This window comes from Pezoporus occidentalis, unplaced genomic scaffold, assembly GCF_034315485.1.
Source record: "Pezoporus occidentalis ecotype Australia unplaced genomic scaffold, CSIRO_AGI_Poc_V1 ctg52, whole genome shotgun sequence".
Lineage (NCBI taxonomy): Eukaryota > Metazoa > Chordata > Aves > Psittaciformes > Psittacidae > Pezoporus > Pezoporus occidentalis.
In genome coordinates, this window is record NW_026915858.1 from 1,117,350 (window position 1) to 1,140,264 (window position 22,915).

Below are 22,915 nucleotides of genomic sequence, written 5' to 3' on the forward strand. Positions count from 1 at the left end.
CATTGACTCAAATCCTGATTTTAATGGTAGATATCTTAAATCTCATTTTTTAATAATAATTGAGTCATCCAAACCAAGGACTCCAGTGCTCTGGATTCTTTCCTTTTAGTTGGTCAGCTGTTAAAGACTGAAGCTTGATTTGTTGCAAGGACAACACTTTTCTGTAACCCTTAGCTTTGAGTACTGATACTTTCTGTCTGTGGGTGGATAAGACTACAAAAGTGGAAAGAGCAAGTATAACAGAGGAAAACACTGTATTTCTTCAGAGATGATTCTATTAATGTGAGAATTTGGGAGCAAATATGTGATATTCCTTTTTGTAATCCCAAAGTTATTCCCAACAATAATATGACTGTATGAAACAGAAAGGTAACTGCTGAGTGAGTGGATCTTACCTTACAGGGAAAATAAAGTTATTAGAGTGCTGGAAGTATAGTGAAGGCTGTTATGAACACTGAACAGCAGTTATATTCTTCTTTTGGGGCCAGATTAATCTCAAAAGGAAACAAGAAAGAAAAAAAAATAATATCAACTACTAAAAATTAAGGCACAATCTTGTTCTGCTGCTGCTATGCAAAGGCAAAGCCACAGTTGCTGTAGAAACTTGGACTGTGTGTGTGACCGACATAAAATGCCTAGGGCAGCTGAAAAAAGGTTTGGACAGAAGTTTAGCATGGAGACTTGGAATAAGAGAACATAGGCATCTGAAGGATTTTATTACAGGCAGTATAAAACTGTACTTTTCAATTCACACTTCTATAAAAAAAGATGACAAATCACTAGTCAGCCTAAAATATAGTTGGTTTTCAAAGAATCTTTTCTATATGTATGAAATATCCAGCAGGTAAATTTTTGCAATGATAAAAAATGCACCCTATTATGCACAGCATACAGGTCATTGGAATATAGCCCTCTGAACATGACTATGTTCCAGATGATTAAAGATTTCTTCTTCTGTTCCTGGAGTAAGCTGTATATTATCTTTGATTGGAGACAATGGATCTGACTTTCTACAAGAAGGAAGTTTTTCATATTCTCTGCACAAAAAAAAGACAAAACAAAACCCAAGAATGTTATATTACATGTTTCAAGCACAGGCCTGTAAGAACATAAGGTTTAAAGCAAAGCAAGACCCCTTGTCTAATTACCCACTTACTTATCTATGAATAAGACCAGAATAAAAATCTGTGATGGAAAGTTTTAATTTCAATTTTATTAAAACTGAATGTGATTTCAACTGCTCCAGTTATCCTGCGGCAGAACAACAGCTATTAGCTTTATATATGAAAGACTGTATGTACCCGATCCTACTCCGGGTTGTATGTGTTTCCTTAACATTTAAGTCTTCTGAATAACTATAGTTCCATACAAATGCTGCGAGTCTTGCCATTAGGACAGAACAGATTAGCATCCCACAAGATTTATTTGCCATCAAACAATGTAATTCTGAAGACATAAGGCTAATTTAGAAACATTTTAGAATCTGAAAACAAAACCAATCATCATAAACAAAATACTCAGAGCTAAATAAGTCCTGGCAGTGAGAAAAGCTTTTTGTGAAATAAGAAAAGAACCATCTAAAAGCTAATAAAAAAGTACTTTATAATACTTTATTTATATAGAAGTAATAAGTAAAAAAAAAAAATATATATTCCCAGTACATACCCAGACATTAGAGAAAAACCAAAACTGGACATACAAACTGTGGATGTTGGGAGCTAAGTCTTGCAACCATCAGCAGAGAAAAGGAGCAGAGTGCCATCTAGGCTCACTCTGTTCTGCCTGTTTTCTGATAAATCAAAATACACTCACTTTCTCCCTGTGAACAACCCTTGTCAGACATTACCAATTAGAGGTCAAGCAAGACATACACAAATATTTTCACTTCCTCTTTGAAACTATCATTCTTAACCTGCATCAAAAGGATAATAAAAAGCAAGCTTTCTAAAAATTTAAATACTGCAGGTAATATTTTTAAATAGAAGTCAGTTGTGTGTTTATAATGGCCTATGATAAAGCCCAAACTGACTAAAACATATTCAGCTGATTTAACACATGCTCACCAGTCTCATATTTGTTACTCAGTGCAAAGACAATACTTTTGTCCTACTCACATTTGGTTTCAGATTAAAGAGAATAATAATTTCATTTGAATAAAGCTTATTTATTCAAAGTTGAGATTTCTACTTGAGCTAGGAAAACTCTGGGGGAGCTTTTACCTGAGCCACAGGAAAAGCATAAGTTAGAATACCTATGCTATTTTTTTTCTAATAAAACATAATCATTCTCCTTCAAGTTCAAGCCTTGAAAATATTTGCAGAAACTTCCAGTTAGCCAAGTCATCTACACCAGGGAAAACAGTAGAATTTTATAATTTGCTAAAATGTCTCTTGTAACGAGAAACTTCAGTTAACAAACGCTCCACAAGTTCATCATCATTTTGAAAGCAAAACAGTACTGACAATCAGCCATCTCAAACTGCGAGAGGCACATAAAGTTACCTAGAAACAACCTTGCATTCAGTTAAGTTTAGCAACTTTTATGCAGCTTTTGCATTTAGACTAAGAAATGCCTTTTGGAATTTGATTCCAAACAATGGTAATAATTTTTACATAAATTATGTTAAACTAAATGCACTACTTGAATAAATTAAATTTAGCTGATACCTTTTCCTGATTAGAAAGCAAAAGAGTAATTAGAAGAGCATATTTAACAGAAATCATACTTTAGTATCAAGATTAGGAAATTAATGTAGAAAATACCAATCTTAAGCTATTATCTTTATTGATCTGTATGGAGGATACTTGTAGAGTCTGCTTTGAAAATAGTTTTTTTGGGGAAAAATAAAAGTATATAAGGTGCTAAGTAAGGGGTCAAAGCAACTCACCTTTTAAACTGGAAGTTTTTCCAGAGTTCACTAATGGTGGCTTGCAATCCCAGTGTATTTTCAGCATCACAGTGATTTCTCTTTTGCACAGGTGACAGTTTCCTACTTAATCCACTTACTTTAGCTGGTATTAATGGCTTGAGCTTTGGTACAATACGCGACCCTATACAACTGGATTTACGCAAACCAGGAACCTGTGAGATTTCGATATTACAGTACAAATGGTTAAAATGACAACATGCAGGTGACAGGTATTATGATGCAAAGCTTATAATAAAAAAAAAGTGGTTTACATTGTGTTGACGTAATGACATCTGAATTGCTACAAGACATATTTAGACAGCTTCTATAATCTAAAAAGTGTCATCTCAAACACATTAGACATAATGCAGCTGGAAGAAGTAGCAAACCAGCTCCTATAGGGGTTTGTTTTCTAAGAGGTTGCAAATACGTATTTTTTTTGAATGCATATTTTGAAGTCTATTGAGTATTTATCTTCTCATCTGTTTACATGACTCTTCAATGTCAGCTCTCAGAACTTTAACAGAAGCTACTCTCTGGTATTGCACTCTCTGAAACCTGGCTTTCATGAAAAATGGAGTCATAAGCAGAGCACAGGTGTCAGTATGATTACCCCAGTGATAATTAGACCTATAGTCAGACCTTCTTATCCAGTTTCTATACCTGGAACTCAAAACAGCTGTGCTTGGCCAGAATACCTCTTTCATGAACCAGTCTTAAGTTCAGCAGTTCAATTAAAAGAAAAATACATTTCTTCATTAGATAGTTTTGCTATTCACCAACCATATTACTACAAAAGTGTGCCTCAGCTGTTTCCAAGCACTGAATCTATTTTTTCATATTTAGAAGAAGTGAAATATCACACGAAATACATCACGTCCAAATAATTATGTAACTTTCATTTTCATATTCTTATCCCTGACTACAATTTCTTACACACCTGTCATTTTTCTGGGGTCACTATCAGGCTACGTATCTGATAGCTACTCAGACTGCTGCTATCACACATTCTAATAATGATACAACACTGTTGATCATTTTTGCTTTTTCAGACTTTGTGCACAAGAGGTAACGAGTTTATTTTGAACAACAGAAGAAACACAATAAAGACCGATCTGGAAAAAAAAAAAAGGCTTTTTTTTTTTCCTGTGAATTGCTTACCACATCTCAAATTAATTTATACCTATTGCTATTTATTTAAGCATTCTTTTCCCATCACAGCACAATAATTAATAACATGCAATATGCTTTAGGGCAGAGTTAAAACTTTGTTTGCCAAATAAGTTCAGAAGTGGCAAAAGGCCAAAAATGTCTTATTCACATTTTCCATCATATTCTTCTCTTACATATGTTTACCATTTCCCCCCAATTTTGGGGGAAGTAGCCATTTGGAAGCATTAGCACATTTTACTGTTTGAGCCACTCTGCTACTTCATGCTAGATATGAACTACTCACAATTACCAGCTTCTAAGTGATCATTCACTTCTAGCCTGCTATTTTAACTTCTGTCTGCCATTATGAAGACCAAAACATAATTATTAGAAATACAATACCTGCAGAAGAGACAGTGAGTGTCTACAATTGTAAGTTCTTATTTTACAATTGGCTACATAAGGTAAGTTTAAAGACACCCAGGTTGTAAATAACACTCATATTTCCCATTTGGATCATGTTAAGAATAAAGCATTTTGCTCTAAATGAATCACCTTTTCCTTTTTGCTGCATCATCTGTAGAAGATGGCACAGTCCTGCCTACTTCAGGTGCTTAACTAATGCAAATAGTAAACACTCAGATGAGGAAATGCTATCGATCACCTAACATTTCTTCATCTTAAAATACTAGATATTGACAGCTTTTACTTCAAAGAGAACTCACACCTCAGTTCTTTACAAAAGGATATTGAATTTTGTCACATATACTTGTTACAGTTTTTTTTATCCAAATGAATTTTTTTCTACCTGAATGGACTAAGCGGATCTTGGAATCCCAAACAAAATTGGGAGGTTAAATTTAAAATGTAGGCAAAAAAAATTTCAACAGGAATACTAGGAAAAATAAAATCCTAAATCTCCATACTTTATAGTATTTTGCTCTGGATGCATCATCTTGGCCATTTTGCAACAGCATGTGAAGTCACCCATAATTCTACATTTCTTTGTGATACTGAATTACATCAGTTATAACTTAAAAAAACCCAAAGTAGGCAGAGCTGAGAAACTCATAATCAGAGTAAATTGCTCTTTTCTTTCGTCACAGCCTCTTTGCTGAGCTCATAGCAATTATAGAAAATAATTCAGTAAAAAACTACAGCTGGAATACTATCACTAAAAGTTCTGCATGGTCCTAGAAAGTTCACTATCTTATTACCATCTGCTAGAGAAAATCTTCTATTAGTTTTGCTATTAGAGTTAACTAGCCAGGCACTTCACATTTTGAATTGGAACCATGACAAGAGCTGACAACATCACCAAATTGCCTCATTTCTTGATGTTCTTTACAGATCAACTATATATTTTATAGCTTACCAAGATTAGAATTTATATTTTAAGTAATTGACTGCATCTTCACCAAATCTGGAACTTGTTGCTCCCTTTGGTGTCTTTTACTGTGCTTAACACTAGCAAAGATTTCCTTTGTTTAACTTTCAGTAAGCAATTCTAAGGGAAAATTGAGCCAAAACTACTGCTTCTTGTCTCTACAACCACTACAAGTCTGGCTACTTGTAGTTCCAATGGTCTCACTGGTGCTACGACTCACACCAGCTTGAGAGTCTGGACAGGCCAAAGTTCCAATACCACTGACCTTTGGGTTGCTGTCAAGTTAGTTTTCAGCCAGGTCAGTTTTCTGGTCCAAGTCATGATAGGTATTATTTCTAGTACATAAAGGAAATGGAGGAAATGCATGGCTAAGAGATGGGAAAAATCCTCCTATTAAGGGTTTGCTTTTAGCTATGCCTCCTGTCCTCAAAGACTTTCAGGAGATTCTTATTGTCTGAAGAGCTCCAAGTGTCCTGAAAATTTGTTTATATATGGTGCTTATATTACCTCAATACTTCCATACTGTGTATTCCCTTGTATTTAGCACATTCAGCCTCCCAGTATACTTTTGAGTAAAACATTAAAGCAAAACATGAAATACATTCTTTAAAACAAAATAATAAAAGTGTGAATGATTTCATTTCATTGCTCAGTCTTATTGAGAAGAAGTGGGCAAAAGATTAATCTAACCAAACAGAATAAATTCTTGTAATCAGGTGTTCCAGAATAAAGGTTTAAATTCCAGTTTAACACAGACGTTACTAACAATAACCACAAGATGTCACTATTATACAAAACACACAATACTTGTGTTTGGCAGAGAAACTTGTGATTTTTAGTCCGTCTAAAAGAAAGAAGTTAGTAGGGGTATGCATGAAAGGACAGAAGAGTCTTCTTTTGACTTACTAATCTTTTGGCCGATTCTGATGACAATGCCCAAGGAGTCAGCAAACTTTTAGCTCTTATGGTCTTGGAAGTTTTGTAAGCAAGACAGGGGACATAAATTTATTCCCTTATTACCCTTAAACACTTAAGCACATAGAAGAAAAATTGCCTGTCCTTCCATACTGATTTATCAGTGCCTAACAAGGCTTTTACCTAAAAAATGCTAAACAAGAAAGGCTGAATGAAACCCTTCCAGATTATGAAATTTAAACACACTTTTTCTAGTCAAAGAGGAAGGTGACTGCTAAACTAGCAAATTTATCAAAACAAGCAATGAAATGAGGTTGTATCTCATGACTGTATTTGGATTAGAACATAACTGTAATTTGTATCATAAAAACTGTGTATTTGGCACACCTGAGGAAAATTAAAAATTGGAGGTTTTGTCTTAGCTTGGCTTCATATTTTATACCAAAGCATTTAAAAATTACCAAAGAAGTTGCAACTTTGATATCAATCATAAGTGGTAGGGTTATAGTTAATCTCAGCTCTGATATGGATGAACAAGTGCATAGTTTTTCTTGCCAACAAGTGCATTGCTTAAGATTCTTTCATTGAGTCCCAAAATAAACTAGTAAAAGGCAAAAACTAATTTTTCAGACCTAAGTAGAGCGCACAGTAAAGTTAAAAGAATTCTTACCTTGGTCTTTATGATAGTATTTTTTCTGTCAGCTTGAAGAGCAGAAAATACTGGAGACCGAGTACATTGGTATTTAGCCAGTTTTGAATTGGAGTCAGATTCCTTCATCAAGAGAAAATTCATTTGGTTTTAAAACTTTTTTTTAAACATACAATGTATATTTTTATATCTACACATTAAGGCATATATATATCTACACTTTAAGGTATAATTTTTTCAGCAGTTCTAAGAACTTATACAAAACACTGAGCTTATTTTCAGCAAGCAACACCATGGTGACATACAAATGCTTTTCTGAAAGAACTTCTTCAGTGACTAACAAGAGCAGAGCACAAAAGCTAGGCTACCAAGCTTTTTAATGTCTCACTGTAATGATAGCAACGGAACGACTGAAGATGAAGTAAAACCAGAGAACAGACTTGATTTAAGCTAGTAAGTCAACCCATTCTACACAACTATGAAGCATTAACCAGTTTTGTCAACACAAGCTAGATAACCTGCAGGGTATCGTTCTGAAAATAAGAGTTTACTGCCTGATTCCTTTTACAATTTAAAAGTGAAAGTAAATAGTGAAACAATGTCCAGTTTTCTTACTTCCACATCTGAACTGTTGTTAGAGACATGTGGTATTTCTGAAGACTTCAAACTGCATTCTGATTGCTCACAAGACCTTTGAGACTGTGATGACTGTTCCAGTTCTGTTAAGGGGAAAGATTCTTCCTCAGATTCGTCACACACTGCCCCAGTCTCTTTTTGTACATCATCAATCTGATCTTTCTGGGATATCTTGCAGTTGCTTCTCTGTTGGTGAAGCTGCTGTGAAAATACAGTACGAGATGGACCATGATTTCCTGAATTTATAAGGCTGCTAAACCACCGGAAGCAGTTTTGTTGTGTTTCTCCAGGAGATGTAAAGATAGTCCTTATTGATTTTTCAGTTTCTGAAATCTGGGAAACATCTTCTACATGTTCTACTTCCTGTTTCTGGCAATCCTTATCAGTATCTTGAGTTAGATCATGGTCATCTTCCTTTGCTTTACTGTCAAACATAATTGCACCATTGCAGAAAAACCTAAAAAGTAAAAGAAAAAGAAAGTAACTGCAAATGGGTATATTACCTCCAAAATCCAATAGCTCTTTATCCATCAATTTTATTTTTTTAAGTTCACTTGCAGACACAAGTTATTTTGACAATGGTCAAAGTCATAGGCCTTCAGGGAGGCTTTTAACAGATAAAAGTAAAAAAGGAGAACATTCCCCACCCCATATGTAAACATATGGCTGAAATACTAACAAGGTTGTTCATCTGAAAAAGAGAAACAACCAGGAATCCTGCAAAATTTAAGAATATATTTACCAGCTATCATAAGACTAAAGCAATGAAGTGTTTCACTATTGTTATCAAGGAAACTTGAAATAATCTAGTTCTTTTCCATGCTATAAAAGCAGCTCCTAAAAATAAATACAAATCAGAGATTTTTAAGAAGCTGAGCACTGCTTTAGAAAAGAACCTACAACCACTGGTAACTCTTAATTTTTGATGCAACATAATTTTCAGCCCAGGAAACACCTTTAAGGCACACTACCTAAAAGCTAAAGAATTTGAGTATTAAGAGTTCTGTAAAATTACTCTGCACAATATGTAAAGTATTCAAGATAAAATTTACACAATAAAAGACATAATTGTGATAGTGCTTCATAAAAATCAATTCAAGTAGTTGTGGCCAAATGCAACCAATGAAGCCATAAACAAACAAAACCTAAGAACTCAGAAGTCCTTCTTCCCAAAGTCTTGCTGCAAAGATCAGGTGCACTGACTGAATGGGATTGGATAAGAGGCATTTGTCACACAATATGACCCCATATGGCTTTACTGAAACAAACAAAAATCACTGCCAGCATAAGTCAATATATTCACTAACTGCTTACATACTGGGCACAAAACAGCTACTGGTTTTTTTGGATGTATGACATATATCAAACATCATATAAATACAACCTTTACCAGGAAAAGAAATACGTCCAATTCTCAATTAATTTCAACACCCAGAGGCTAGACTGTATTGAATAGTCTCACTGTCTTCATGTCTGCTGTAAAGTCCTGACATTATTCACTTACTTATCTCACACACAGATAGGAGGCCTACCACCATCTCAGCTCAGGTGCATTAATAGTATTTCATTAAAAACATCTGAGATAGCATTTTTCTCATTTTCAGTATTGAGGTTATTTCAGCAGCCAGGATAGCAAGGAGGATTTTTGTTACTTATTAAAATAAGTGACACAAGCATACCTGCTTCTTGTTCCTGGAACAATTACAGCATCCTTCTCTTTGTTTTTCCTTTGTAGAAAGGAAGCAAATTTATTTCTAACTCGGGGCAGAGAGTTAGAGCTTTCCTGAGTGACAGAATTCCCTGAGGAATCGAGGCTTTGTATTGCTGAGACATTCTTTTGTGTCTGGCCATCACAATCACTCTCCTTGATTTTTTTTGCTTTTGAAAATGAATATTGGCTCAACAGATCTCCATCAGAGATTTCTTCTAAATATAAAGAATTAAAGAACTTAAGCATCACTGTAGCAGATGTTCTAGAATTAACCAGTTACGAGAGAACTAAGCACTACATTCTGACTCTGACAAGCTTAAAAGTATGATGAGGTTCGATAAGAACATTCTAGACACTACAGTTTAGAAGCCTGTAACACAGTTGTTTTCTAGTACATAGCCTTAAAAATAACTTTATGTGAAAATGGAGATTGAGTGAAGGAAGAAAGCCTGAAAATATTTTTTGTTGTTCTTTGTTGTAATTTTTGTTTTTTTTTTTTTTTATTTTAAACACTTTGAAATGAACTTTAAAGGGATCTGGACAGGCTGGATCGATGAGCTGCGGCTGATAGTATGAGGTTCAACAAGGAAAAGTTCCGGGTCCTACGTTTGGACCACAACAACCCCATGCAACATTGCAGGCTTGGGGAAGAATGGCTGAAAAGCTGCTCAGCAGAAAAGGACCTAGGGGTGCCGATTGATGGTGGCTGAACATGAGCCATCTTGCGCCCAGGCAACCAAAAAGGCTAACAGCATCCTCACCTCTGTCAGAAATAGTGTAGCCAGCAGTTTAGGGGTAATGGTTGGACTTGACAATCTTGAAGGTCTTCTCCAACCTAATTGATTCTATGATGCTATGAAAGTAAAACTAAAGCTGACTCAAAAGGCAGGTTGCTAAACTAACTTCAGATTTCATTAAACCAGAGAGTAGGAAGATACCAGGAGTAACAAAAGCAAAAAAAGGAGTCTTAGTAGCATAATCAGAAAGCAAAGGAAATAGAGGAAAATACTTAACATAGTGTAAGCACAATGAGAACAAAATGCCCTTCTATTACAAGCCCACTGGTTATTTTTACACATACAACTTAGGTGGTATAGAAGACAAGAGAGCACAGATTTACTGGAGAAAGTGAGAAAGTTGGAATAAAGAATACCTATGGGATACAGCTAGTTCTGTGTTAGAAGAACACAGAAAACATTCTTTAAATTTTTTGTCTGGCCAAATATCAACTGCAGGAAAAGTAATCTACTTTCATTTGTTCACAAGCCATTATAAGATGGAAATTCAAGCAGAAAATATAATAGATGTTATTAAATATGACAATTTAGAATTGAAAATGACATTTTATAGCAAATCCAAGGAAGTCAAAATCAAGTGCTGCAGAAAGTTTGCTGCCAGCCTTAATCATTATGTAGGCTTTAATATTGTGGCTTGTTAATCTTGCAGCTTGTGGAAAACATAGTGCAGTTAATAAAAGTCAGTTAGACCTCTAAAATCTCATACTATTAAGTCTAAGACAAAATTCTTCCTTTTCCCACAGCTTTCTACTGTTATTTATGTACTTATTTTAATAAAAACATACCACTCCTTTGCCTTTTTGCCAAGAGCTCTTTGCCTGGAAGTTTTAGCCCTTTAACACTAATTATCTTCTCCATGCCTTTGGTTGTTGGTTTCTCTAGTAAATGCGTTTCATGAGGAACAGTATCTGCATTAGGGCCAAGCTTATAGTCTCTGCTCCAAATGCTATTTACATGATTAGCAGGCCTCTCATTCCAGTCACAACTTTTCTGCCGCACAGGCTATTAAAAATAAAATAAAATAAACAATTAAAAAAAACCCAAGTCATAGGTTTACAACTTAGTCTTCTACATATGATTTCTTGATTTGGCATGTAAGGACACTTTGACACTTGCCCTACAACTAGCAATATACTCTATGCAAACTTTTCCTTTTTTGTCCCTATATTTCTCATGTTTTTCATACAAATTCTCTTTTGTGCTGCCATGACTTCTTCATTCCAATATGGTGCAAGTGACTAGCTGCTCATCTCAGACAAAACTAAAAGTTTAAGTTTTATTCCTATTCAGAAAACTTAATTTGGGAAAATAATTTCCTCAGAGTAATATACTTGGAAGAAATCCAAATGTCCAAAAATTCTTTTAAACCAATTATTTCTGTCAATAATATTAAATACTTTTCAAAAAGTCTGTAATTAAATCAAACATTAAAGTCAAATTTCATGAAATTAAGATTTTAACTGTACAAAGAATGAGAAATACGTGTGTGGGAACATAAAGTTTCTGTAACAGCAGATTAGTTTTTACTACCAAATCAGCTGCAGATAATTTTCAGTCATATTTTTCCATGAATGTTCAAGATCCACATCAAAATCTTAATACATAACTTTAGAACAAAGATGTTACCTGTGCAGTGTCAGGGTTATAATTATCAGTTTGTTCCATTGTGTTGATATCAACGTTGCCAATGGCAATTTGAAAAGCAGTACCATCACCAAAATGCCTGTTCCCATTATATTAAAGGAAAGTAACCGAATATTACATTAAATTTCAATAATAGTAGCATGAAAGTTAAACTAGTGTTTTCCCATTTTTGCACTAAAAAACTCTGGCAGAATACTAACCAAAAGCATTAATATTACTATCTATGGCTCAATCTGATACAACAGCTACTGTAATACACCTGCAGTGCTTGGCAAATCACAGAAGTCAAAATGAAAACCTTCACTCATCAGCAGGAAAGTTAACATCTTTCTCCTTCCTAATTTCTGAAGTGCTAAAGATTAAGTGGCTTGAAGAACACACAAATCTAACAGATACTTCAACAGCCCCCTCATTCTTCATTTTCCTAACCGTCCATGCTAAAAATTGCGCTGCACAAACATAGCAAAATGCTACTTGTTCTATAGGAAGGGATATCTGGTAAAACAGGATATGCTTAGATTAGGGAATGAGTTGTACGCAGATTACAAGAAGTAAACTGGCAAAGATTGTAACACACTTAACAGACAAAATTTAAGGACAGTCATAAAGTGACTTAAATAGTTTAAAAATAACCTGTATTTGATGATTTGATTTTTAAAAACAAATAAAGAAGAACAAATTAAACACTTTTTAAATTGCACAAAAGCCAGGCTTTAGTCAATAGCAGAGATGCAATGGAAACCTGCAAGTACCCACAGATGCAATAAAAATTATAAGGGACCATATCTGCTCATCCTTATTTCCCTATTCTGCTATTTCAACACAAAGGATACCGTCCTGCATAAATTAGTGTTTCTGGATCAATACCATCTTCATATGGATTCAGAGGAACTAATTTTCTGTTGACAGGATCAAAAACTAACTGATAAAGGAATGTATTATTGGCTCGTGTAAAACCTTGTATGTATTCTTCTGGTACTGTTATATTCATCTTCAAGTACTGCCCCATTTTCTTAATAACCTGTCAAATAAACAAACAAAAAAGCTTAACTGTGTCATTCAAACTGGGTACAAAAGAGGTTAAATACAGTTCAAGTAAGTATTTTTGCTTGTAATTATATGTAGAATGCATATCCCGTTACAGCAGGAAGATTCAACTTAAACAGGTGAAGGAAAAAAGTTCCATGCATTATATTCCCACTCTTAAGTTGTTTACAATCACATGAATAACACAATTCGACTCTTTACAAATACTTCTTGTCCAATAAGTAAATACAAAAACTGAATAGAAATACATCTCCTCGAGGTATATTTGTTAAAACTAGTGCATATCAAATTGCATCGTGTTTATCATCAGACCACATTAGCAATTCATGGCTTTTTTTAGGATAGAAAAAAAGCAAAACTAGGCAGATTTCCCCTTCATAATTCATCACAAAAGACTACATATCGATTTGGTGCCTCCTCCTATATATTGTTACTGCACTACAAGTTCCTAATACTTCATTGAACTCTATATTTTCCAGTTTCACAGAAGGCATATTAAATTTTTTCAAAGATCAAGTTTATCATACTGCTAGAGGCAAGATTTTCGGCTCCTCTCCAAATAAAACATCAGCTGTGTTTTGGCCGTGCATTCTAAATACAGGCAAATTTACTAATTTTAAGAAGAGTTTGAATTGGCACTGTAGGGCTCTTTGTATCTTTTGATTTATTCGTGACTTTCCAGTACTGCTGGAAAACAGCAGTGATGTATTACATGAAAGATCACTGAGTAAAAAGTTTCTCAAAATTATTAAATCTTGACATTTTGCTCAAAAAGACATACATTAAAAGAAACCATGATTTGTATGGGAAACATTCAAAGTTCCCCTTTTACTTCCACAAAAGCCAACAAAACCTGTTGCTTTGATGATGCCTGTGAGAGAAAAAAAAACACGAAAGCATGCAAGTAACTGAACAAAGAAGATAATACAGGAAGTTAATTAGACTGCATATTTAAATGCTCTCCTGGACTAGATTTACCTGCCTTCAGGACAGCCATAGCCACATAAGGTATTTTTCTTATTAGCTCTTAAAAACCTCTCTCTCTTACTAGCTACACAGAAATTATTCCCACTCTCTTATAGCCTCTAGATTGTTTTCATTGGCTAAGACAACCAACCAAAACAAAAAAAAACAACCAACCAAAACAAAAAAAAAATAATTTTGGTTTTGCACCATACCAGCCTTTTCTTCCACAATGTTTTGCTATATAAATGTCAGTATCCATATGTATGTAAATACATGCAAAAAATTAATCAAATAAAATTCCAAATCCCTGCCCCTCTCACACAAAGATGAAAGTGTACTCATGCAAAATTAAAAGAGTTCAATTAGCAGTTCGATAAAGTAATCTGCAAAACCAGAAGAGCAGGTAATGAGGGGAAAAAACTTCCAGAGCCTTACAAAAATTAAGTCTCTCCTCAAACAGAACACCTAATCCCTTGAAGGATTAGAACAATTCTTCATGTAAGTTTGTTTTGGTGTATTTCATTAAACATACATATTAGCTCCAACATCTCAGTAAAGTTCAGCATCTTTTAGAATTCTGCTCAAAATGGACATATTTTTAATTCAGTGTTACTTTTCTATCTACTGGTACAGACTCCCAAAAAGCCAACACACAAAGAGAAAGCAAGTTTACCTTTATAATATCTGGATTGTTGGCTAATTTTAGTAACTTGCATGCTTTAGCTAACCCAATTCCATGAATCGATGAGAGGTAGTCACAACCAGAAAGAATACACATGTAGCGGAATTTCTCTTCTGTAAACACATTTCCAAGCTGCTTGCAGTTCCCTAGTCGAGCTTGATCTATTTCTAGCCCATTTCCAAACTTGTCAATTTTCAGAAACACCTGGAAATTAAGAGGAAGTGAAAACAATCATTTTCATCCATATAAGCTAGTTTGTTGCACTTGGTAGAAAAAACAGAAGCTGAATGCTATTCCTATGCCATCCATTTCCCCCATTTACTCTCTAAAAGCATAAGTCAAACACATTTGGCAACTTCAAACTCTGCTTTAAGATATGAGGAAGAGGTAAAAGGCTATTAGTATTTTCTTCCATACCTTTTTACATCCAAAAGCTAAAAGATCAGAGTCTTCGGTAATTATAGCTTGAACAATGCCAGTCTTATTAAGATAAGCCAACTGAGCATCAGCTTCGTAAGGAGCAACAATGCAGTCAACTCCCCGGGCTCGTGCAGCCTGTACATAAACAAGAAGCATACAAGTACTTTGCATTAATCTTCAGTAATTACTTGAAGATATTTGAAAGCATAAGAACCTCTACCTTAAAAACCGAAACCATGATCTCTTTAATAAAACACCCATCCTCCTCGCGTTAAGAGTCCAGCAGCTCACATTCAACCCCAAGCTCTGAGCAGCTTAGACCTATATAGACTGACAAAACCAGCCTGTTTTTGTAGTAACAGTGTTGTAACAGTGTTACAGGGCTGGCCTGTAACACTACCCTCACTGCCTTTGACCACAGGTGCCAGCTTCAAACTTACAGAAGTTACATTCTGGGCAAAGGAAAACAGCATTAGAACAAACGTAATACTATTTTGGTAAAGATCCTATGGCTGCAATGGAAGGATAGCAAAAAGCTACTAGAAAGGTTTTAAACAGCCAAATTTTATTTCTGTAGTCTATTCTGAGGAACAAGCTGGGGGGAAATAAAATTGTGTTTAGTTTTTGTGCAGCGAAGGTAAAACCGTTGGTGTTACCAAAGTCAGTTCATAGCAGTATGTATTTCAATTGACACACCATCATAATTATTTATCAAGTCAAGTGCCTCTACGTTCAGACTTATTTTTTAAATGAAAGTTTGAGAACACATCATGGGGTTTGGTGTGGTAAACTGCAAACTGGCTTTGGCGGTTGGACTAGATAATCCCCAGAAGTCCCTTCCAACCCTAACAATTCTATATATGTATGTATATATTTAGAATTGTATGTGATTTATATCATTGGGCATCATAAATTTGAAGTTTGTTAACTGTGCCTAATGTAATTCAACGTATGTAGGATGATTAGAGGCTAAGAAGTGGGAGATGTTTTTCTTGACTACATAGAAGAGGTTGCCATACAAAAAGAATAAAGAAATGTTACCTACTGCATAGATTATTTTTAAATCCATTGGTATCGAACAGCATTGACAACTTACTTTAATAACTTCATGAGCCATAGCATGGGTAACATTTACACTGCGCCCAAAACATTCTCTAGCTTCTGACAGTCTCCCTTCCTGCAACAATTTTTTCCCCTTCAGAAGACTGGCTTGACGCTTCCTGAAAGATAAAACAAAAATACCCACCAATCTCAGATTATTTTCTCTTAACAGAACAAGTAGCAGGAAGGACTGCAACAGGTAGGAAAGGGGGGAATATTTGTTCTACTGTATAATATTCTAAAACACAAGAATAAGTCATTGTATCAACAAAGACAATTAGATTGTCATGTTGAAACTTATAATGTTTTCTCAGGAAAACAAAGAAAACTCTAGAAACTACAATCCACAGTGTAAAAGGAGATGTGCCCACTCTCAGGTTACATATCCCATAAAATATATTTAATGGAATTTGGGAGTATCTGACATTAGATACTTATTGGTTTAGAGGACAGAAGGCATCATTTATTTAATTTCAACTACTGGCGATTGTTTGCCCCATGCTGAAGGAAGCACATGTACCATGAGAACTTATAAATAAAAAGAATTAGTGAAAAATTCTCACTGCTTCAGCGAGAAGTCCCATTATATAGAGACCTGAATCCAAACATGAAACAAGTTTATTTGATTATTTGTATAGAAAGATGAGGAAGGTTGTGTTATTTGGCGATTTTTGTCCAGACATCATGAGGGAAGGTAAGCTAAAAGCCTTTAATACATTACAGGAGCTAATGCTCAGAGGTTTACTTCCTTCCTCTGTAAGAAGTGCTTTCATTTATGAACTGCATTTCTATTTTTGGAATAAAACCTCCAAGAAGAGGTTTGTATGAGTCTGAAATGTAAATTAAATGAAATAACACTACATTGCAGGAAAGCTTATGGGAGATTACTACCTATCCGAAGTTTGAGGGCTTTTCAATTTTGAAAATGACTTGTAGTGTTAAACATACTGCTTTGCTTTCAAATCAATGCAGTTTAGTACTTACTCTCGTCGGGCCTTTTCCACTTCCTTCTTAGAAGGCAGGGTGCATCCATCAAATACCAAAATTGGTATAATTCCAAATGAGAGGAGCATATCAACAAGTTTCATACAAAAAGCTACATAACTGAATCAACAATAACAAAAGCAAGAAAAAAAAAGTTGAGCTTTATTGTTAAGCACAAGTCTATTGCATATTTTCTTCCAGGAAAAGAGAACTGCATGTTTAGGACTAACTGTTCAAGATCAGCCATCATATGTGCATGGAAACAAGATTTGATAATAAAATATTGATGTAGTTAAATTCAACTGTTCCAAAGTTTCCTACGACTTTTAATGTTTCTCCTGTCAATCAGTTTATTTCTCAATGGAAGTGTATCCTACTCTTAACGACTCTGAGGTATCTCTGCTACATTCAGAGGCGGGCAGCAGGGTTGGAAGAAACACTACAGTTCTTCAACAGAAGTAGGAGTTACAGATTTGAACCCATTTGCAAACCACCAACTCCCTCTTGCCTCCAATTAAACATTTAAACAACATTTCATAAGTGAAGCTTTATCTAAACTAATCAGTGTATCTTTTTTTTTTTTTCTGAAAATATAAAGCATAACCTTCTTTTAAAATTATAGTCAATCCAGAACAAAAGCTCAACTCAGTTTTCCAGAAATGGGCAAAAACTTATGCAAATCTGATCTAAGCTCCGAAGCTGAACTTGAAATACAACTAGTTTCTCTTTGTTTCCTTCCTTAGAAATATAACTGTGTAAGTAAAAAAAGCCATGTTACATCCTAAAAACCTATTCTAAAAATATAGTATATTAAGCAAAAACACCATTTATTCAAAGCACACCACATCTGTCAGAATTCCTCAGTATCATTGTAACTGTTGCCACAGCAGTGTTGACAACCTATCACTTCATACAAACAACTTTCCTGAAAATAACACTGAAGTTGAAACATATGAATTGCACCATAATTGAGAACAAGACATGCTGGAAAAACAAACAAACTCACCTAACCGCTGAGGTTATAACAGAAAATATTTTAGAGCTTCCCCCCCCATACTTACAGAAAACATTCCCATTTCCAAGCAGTACAACTGGGACTGGCAATTGAGAAGCAACACGAAGAAGTGAAACCGATTTATCTTAGCTTTTAGCTCAAGACACGTTAAGCTAACAAAACTTTAACTCGTAAGAGGGCCAAGAGGAAACATAACAAAGACTCACACATCTGTCGGCTCTCCTCGGACCAGCTTCTCAGCACAAGCATAAGCGCCTTTGTGCAGCCAGCAGTACGTGTCCACAGCTACCGTCTGCCCTTTGTATTTCTTCACATGGGTAGGTTCCGCGGCCTCCTTGATAAATTGGAGCAGGCCCTGAATCCCCATGATGCTGGCTGAGCTGCAGGCGGGAAAAGCCAACGCGTGAGGACAAGGAGCCTCCTGCTGGATTGCGGGCACGGCGCTGCACTGGACCCGAGATATGAACAGCTCCAGCGCAGCTGAAGCGCCTCTCCGCCGACCGAAGAGATGCAAAGTCTCGAACGCGGCGGGGAACGGGACCAGCAAGCGGCTGGTAGGCAGCGGGCACAGGGTCGGGAGGGGGCACGGGAGGAGACAAGCGCTGGCATAACCCCACCGCCTAGCACAGGGGTCAGAGGGCCCTCCCGGCGCTGTACCCGAACCCGGGAGGGCCTAAAGCAGCTCTCCCGGCTCGCCCCCCCCCCCAAGGCGCCACTGCCCGAGAAGCGGGGAAAGCGGCGCTGAGGGGAGCGGGGAAAGCGGCGCTGAGGGGAGCGGGGAAAGCGGCGCTGAGGGGAGCGGGGAAAGCGGCGCTGAGGGGAGCGGGGAAAGCGGCGCTGAGGGGAGCGGGGAAAGCGGCGCTGAGGGGAGCGGGGAAAGCGGCGCTGAGGGGAGCGGGGAAAGCGGCGCTGAGGGGAGCGGGGAAAGCGGCGCTGAGGGGAGCGGGGAAAGCGGCGCTGAGGGGAGCGGGGAAAGCGGCGCTGAGGGGAGCGGGGAAAGCGGCGCTGAGGGGAGCGGGGAAAGCGGCGCTGAGGGGAGCGGGGAAAGCGGCGCTGAGGGGAGCGGGGAAAGCGGCGCTGAGGGGAGCGGGGAAAGCGGCGCTGAGGGGAGCGGGGAAAGCGGCGCTGAGGGGAGCGCGATCGCCGAGCGCACCCGGCAGTACCTCGCTGCGGCAGAACCGAGGACCCGCACCACGCCGCTCCGCTCAAGCCGTGGCGCGCGGCAGCCCCCTATGGTTTTCAAGCATCGCGCGCTCAGGGCGCTGGCCCCGCCCCTGCAGCGAACAAGTCCCAGCGTGCTCCGCGCGGGAGAGGCCGGGACCGTCACAGCGCAAGCTCCACGCTCTTGAGGCGGACCCGCCCGGTGCGGCCTGTGGGGTGGTGTGGGCAACGGAGAAGAGGCGGGAGGGAGAGAAAAAGGAGAGGAGAGCGGCGTGGTCTGGGCGTTTAGGTCGGTGGCCAAGCTGACCCTGAGCTCCTCGTCATTTAGGATTCGTTCCCGTGCTGGGTACCGGGAGATTCCTGGAGCCTGCTACTCATTTAAAACTGGGCTTGAAAGATTCAGTGCTTGTAGGACAGCTGCAAATGCTGGGAAAACAGGCTCTGAAATCTGCCGCTGGCAAAGGAAGTGCGGCTACTTTAAGCATCTAAAGAGATCTTGAAGCTTATCTGGTTAGAACCTGCCTTCCGTGAGCAGGGACACCTTCCCCTAGACCAGGTTGCTCAAAGCCCTGTCCAACCTGAACTTGAACACTGCCAGGGATTGGGCAGCCACAGTTTCTTTGGGCAACCTGTGCCAGGGCCTCACCACCCTTACAGGGAAGAATTTCATCCTAATGTCTAAGCTAAATCTACCCTTTTCCAGTTTAAAATAGTTCTCCTTGTATTGTTACATGCCCATGTAAAAAGTCCCTCTCCAGACTACGCTGATAAGGGAGTCTGCAGTGCCAACCTCAATTTCTTCTTTCACACATGCTGGAACCTCAGATAGTCTCAGACTGATCTTACTCCTGATGTTTGTTGTCCTCATACATTGCTAAAAAAAAAAATGCAGTATAGAAACTAAAGAATGGGGAGAGAATTGGAACAAATGAGAGACTATGCGTGCAATACTTGATTATGCCATTTTTCTCTACACTCGTAAAAGCATGCATGTCTGCTTCATTTGTTGAGCTAGTACTTAGATAAGACTGGAATTAATACAAGGGTATGTGCACGTTTCCAGCCACAAGTAATGAGATCACTGGACTAGAATTTTGCCAGCACTCTAAAGAATAATCAGTGCACTGGAGCAGGTGTTTTTATTTGTTGATTTTCTCAAATTAAAAAAGCAAGCATGATGTTTGACTGCTTTATTAAGCTGCTCCTAGTGAAGGTCTGGTGATAGAATCCTGATTAGGGGTCATGTCTCTATGAAGAGAATATGAGAAATTATGATATTGTCTTGGAATGGAGGAAATGTGATTAAATGAGGAGGAATAAAATGTAATACTTTGTTTGAAATTTCACAGAGTTTAAATATCTGGTATGTTTGTAATTATAAACAGGAAATGACTTATGTCTATGATTAAAGTTTTCCATTCCTGAGCAACATGGTTGTACATGCCCTTCCAGGCCTCATGGAATAGCATAAATAGCATAAATAACATAAATAAATATTGCATAAATGCAATAACTAACTGGTATAAAAGTAATAGCATAAATTCACTTAAGAGTATCTTGAAGAGCTTTCCTTCCCTCCCCCACCCCTGCCTGTTTCCTACACAGGCAGGAACTATCGGATGGGCTTATCCTTGTGTGACATGTCTGCTGTGTCCTGATGAGATCCTGATGTCACTCCGGAAGGCACAGCCTGAACATGGAAATGAAGAAAACAGCCCTCCAGCAGAGGGCTGATCAGAGCACACAGTGACATCTCCCACATCAAGACTAGAGCCACATTTGCCACAACACAAGCCATCTGAGATGTTGGTACTGCAGCTCCACTGCAAGGATTTCAAGTTATGAGTGAAAATTAGATTGTCTGGAGTAAAATGATCAACAGTCGACAATATTTGAGTTTGAGATATGTCATAGAGCTTCTTTTTATTATTAGTTAACAAAAAGGCATGCTTAAATAAAAATCTGCAGTGAGAAATATATCTGAGCTTTCCATTTTGAAGTCTGTATAGTTCTGACTCAGCAGGGCAGAAAAACAATGTTTCCAGACAGTGGACAGCAAGGCCTAAATTCAGTGCACTTTGGAAAAAGCACATCTGAATTATAGCTCCTTAAGAATATTGTGTGTGCACTGAGAAATGCATAGAAATAATCTGGCCACGGTAACAGCGCAAGATGTTTTAAAGCTGAAAATATTGATTAAATTTCTTTTTGCTGATTCTTCTTTTCACTCCATGATTCTGTCTGTATTTGATATGCTCTGGAAGTTTAAATTCAATTGCAACTAGAATTCCATTTGGATTAGGGTCTCTTAAGAATATGTTCTTATATAAATTCTGACATTTCTTTTTCCTTCAAACTTCTGTGTTAATGGGAAGAACAATAATCAAGGTAGACAATACATCCATACCTTTTAAAATGTCAAGAGCAATTCAATTAAATCTACTTTTGATTGTTTCCTCTAGCTTACATTAAAAATGGTCATAAGGTGAACCTCAGAGTCAGAAGCACTGAAGCCAAGGAACTTGCCTTGAAAGAAGCCAGAGATCCAGAATTCTTGCTCATCTCAGATTTTCCTGTTTGATTCCTTAAATGTGAAAGGGTGGCTATCTTGGAGCTGAAGAGTTAGCATGATATGCATTAACATTCAGTTTGTTACAAATATCTTAAGCCTGACTATCTATGACTGACTTTCATTACATCTCATAACTTATACAAAATAATAGTTTTACACAGTGAGTCAAAGGCTTTGACTCAGTAGAACTGTCTTGACTTAACAAGACAGTAGAACTGTCTTGACTTAAAGTGGCTAAAGATACTGGTCTTTAAGCTCAACAGTGTCTTGTGGAAGGAAGTAGTCAGAGGATAATACTTTGGTGAGTGATTCCTTTAAAGAATACTGTAGTATTGCAGTTTTATTTCCCGTAGATACTACAGGAAACTGAAGAGTAGCAATGAGTTGTGGTTGTCTACAAAACTTAGAATAATATATATAATCATTTCCTTTCACAGGTAGCTCGTGTATCTGGAGAATTTGCTAGGACTACAAATTACTATGCCAAATTCCTGTTGTGTGTTTTTTATTTCCTTGGCTAGTTTTGTAATAGTGACTGGCAGAACACATTTCAAACAGACATAGAAATAGAAAGTGTAGCAGGAACATTTTTGTTTCCTTTACAATTGTTTTGTTTCATGTAATAAAAAAGAGCTATAGATTACAGCCTTGCTGACCCCCAATGGAAATTTAAGATAGGTCCCCAAGATAAGTGTGCTAAAGTACCTTGAGAAGTGCTTCTTTCTCAACACTGACTATAGCGAGGAAATGGGATCACTAGGTTGGATGCAGACAACTAATCTTTTCACAGCCAAGGTCAAGCAAAATTGATTTTTTCCTTACTGTGCACCACAGTGAACAAGGACATCTTACAGATTTTCAGTAAACTTCCTTCCCTACATTGTCTGGCACTGCTGGAATTGTTTTCACAGGGTAGATTAAAATACTTGGAATGAAAACAGGCACTTTGCAGAAGCTTTCAACCAGCTCTGGTGACATCTGATCAGGTGTCTGATTTATACTAGTTTTTCAAAAATTTCAGTGAATTCCTTCTTATTGCCACTGTATTGTCTTTAGTGAATAAAAATTTGATCACTTTTATTTCAGAAAGTCTGGCTGCCAATTAGTTTGACAATTCAATAAGTATGTAGGAAAAGAAATTCAGTCTCTCTCTGATAAGACAGCAGTA

The 22,915-nt window shown here is 37.2% G+C and overlaps 1 protein-coding gene and 1 long non-coding RNA gene across 2 annotated transcripts; one reads left to right on the forward strand and one right to left on the reverse strand.

Annotated features, from left to right (window-relative positions):
- Positions 1-687: 687 nt before the first annotated feature.
- EXO1 (exonuclease 1) lies at positions 688-18,595 on the reverse strand. Its single transcript, XM_062637360.1, has 13 exons — positions 18,221-18,595; positions 17,000-17,119; positions 16,011-16,134; positions 14,912-15,049; positions 14,486-14,698; positions 12,633-12,820; positions 11,782-11,878; positions 10,941-11,157; positions 9,327-9,573; positions 7,627-8,104; positions 7,033-7,134; positions 2,888-3,081; positions 688-1,037 (listed from the first exon to the last, which is right to left on the reverse strand). The coding sequence occupies exons 1-13, from the start codon at positions 18,379-18,381 to the stop codon at positions 896-898; spliced, it is 2,421 nt and encodes an 806-aa protein (XP_062493344.1). The 5' UTR covers positions 18,382-18,595; the 3' UTR covers positions 688-895.
- Positions 18,596-19,719: 1,124 nt separating this feature from the next.
- LOC134173383 (uncharacterized) lies at positions 19,720-21,174 on the forward strand. The gene is made up of 2 exons (XR_009968226.1): positions 19,720-20,308; positions 20,781-21,174. It is a non-coding gene; the product is annotated as an uncharacterized LOC134173383 (long non-coding RNA).
- Positions 21,175-22,915: the final 1,741 nt, after the last annotated feature.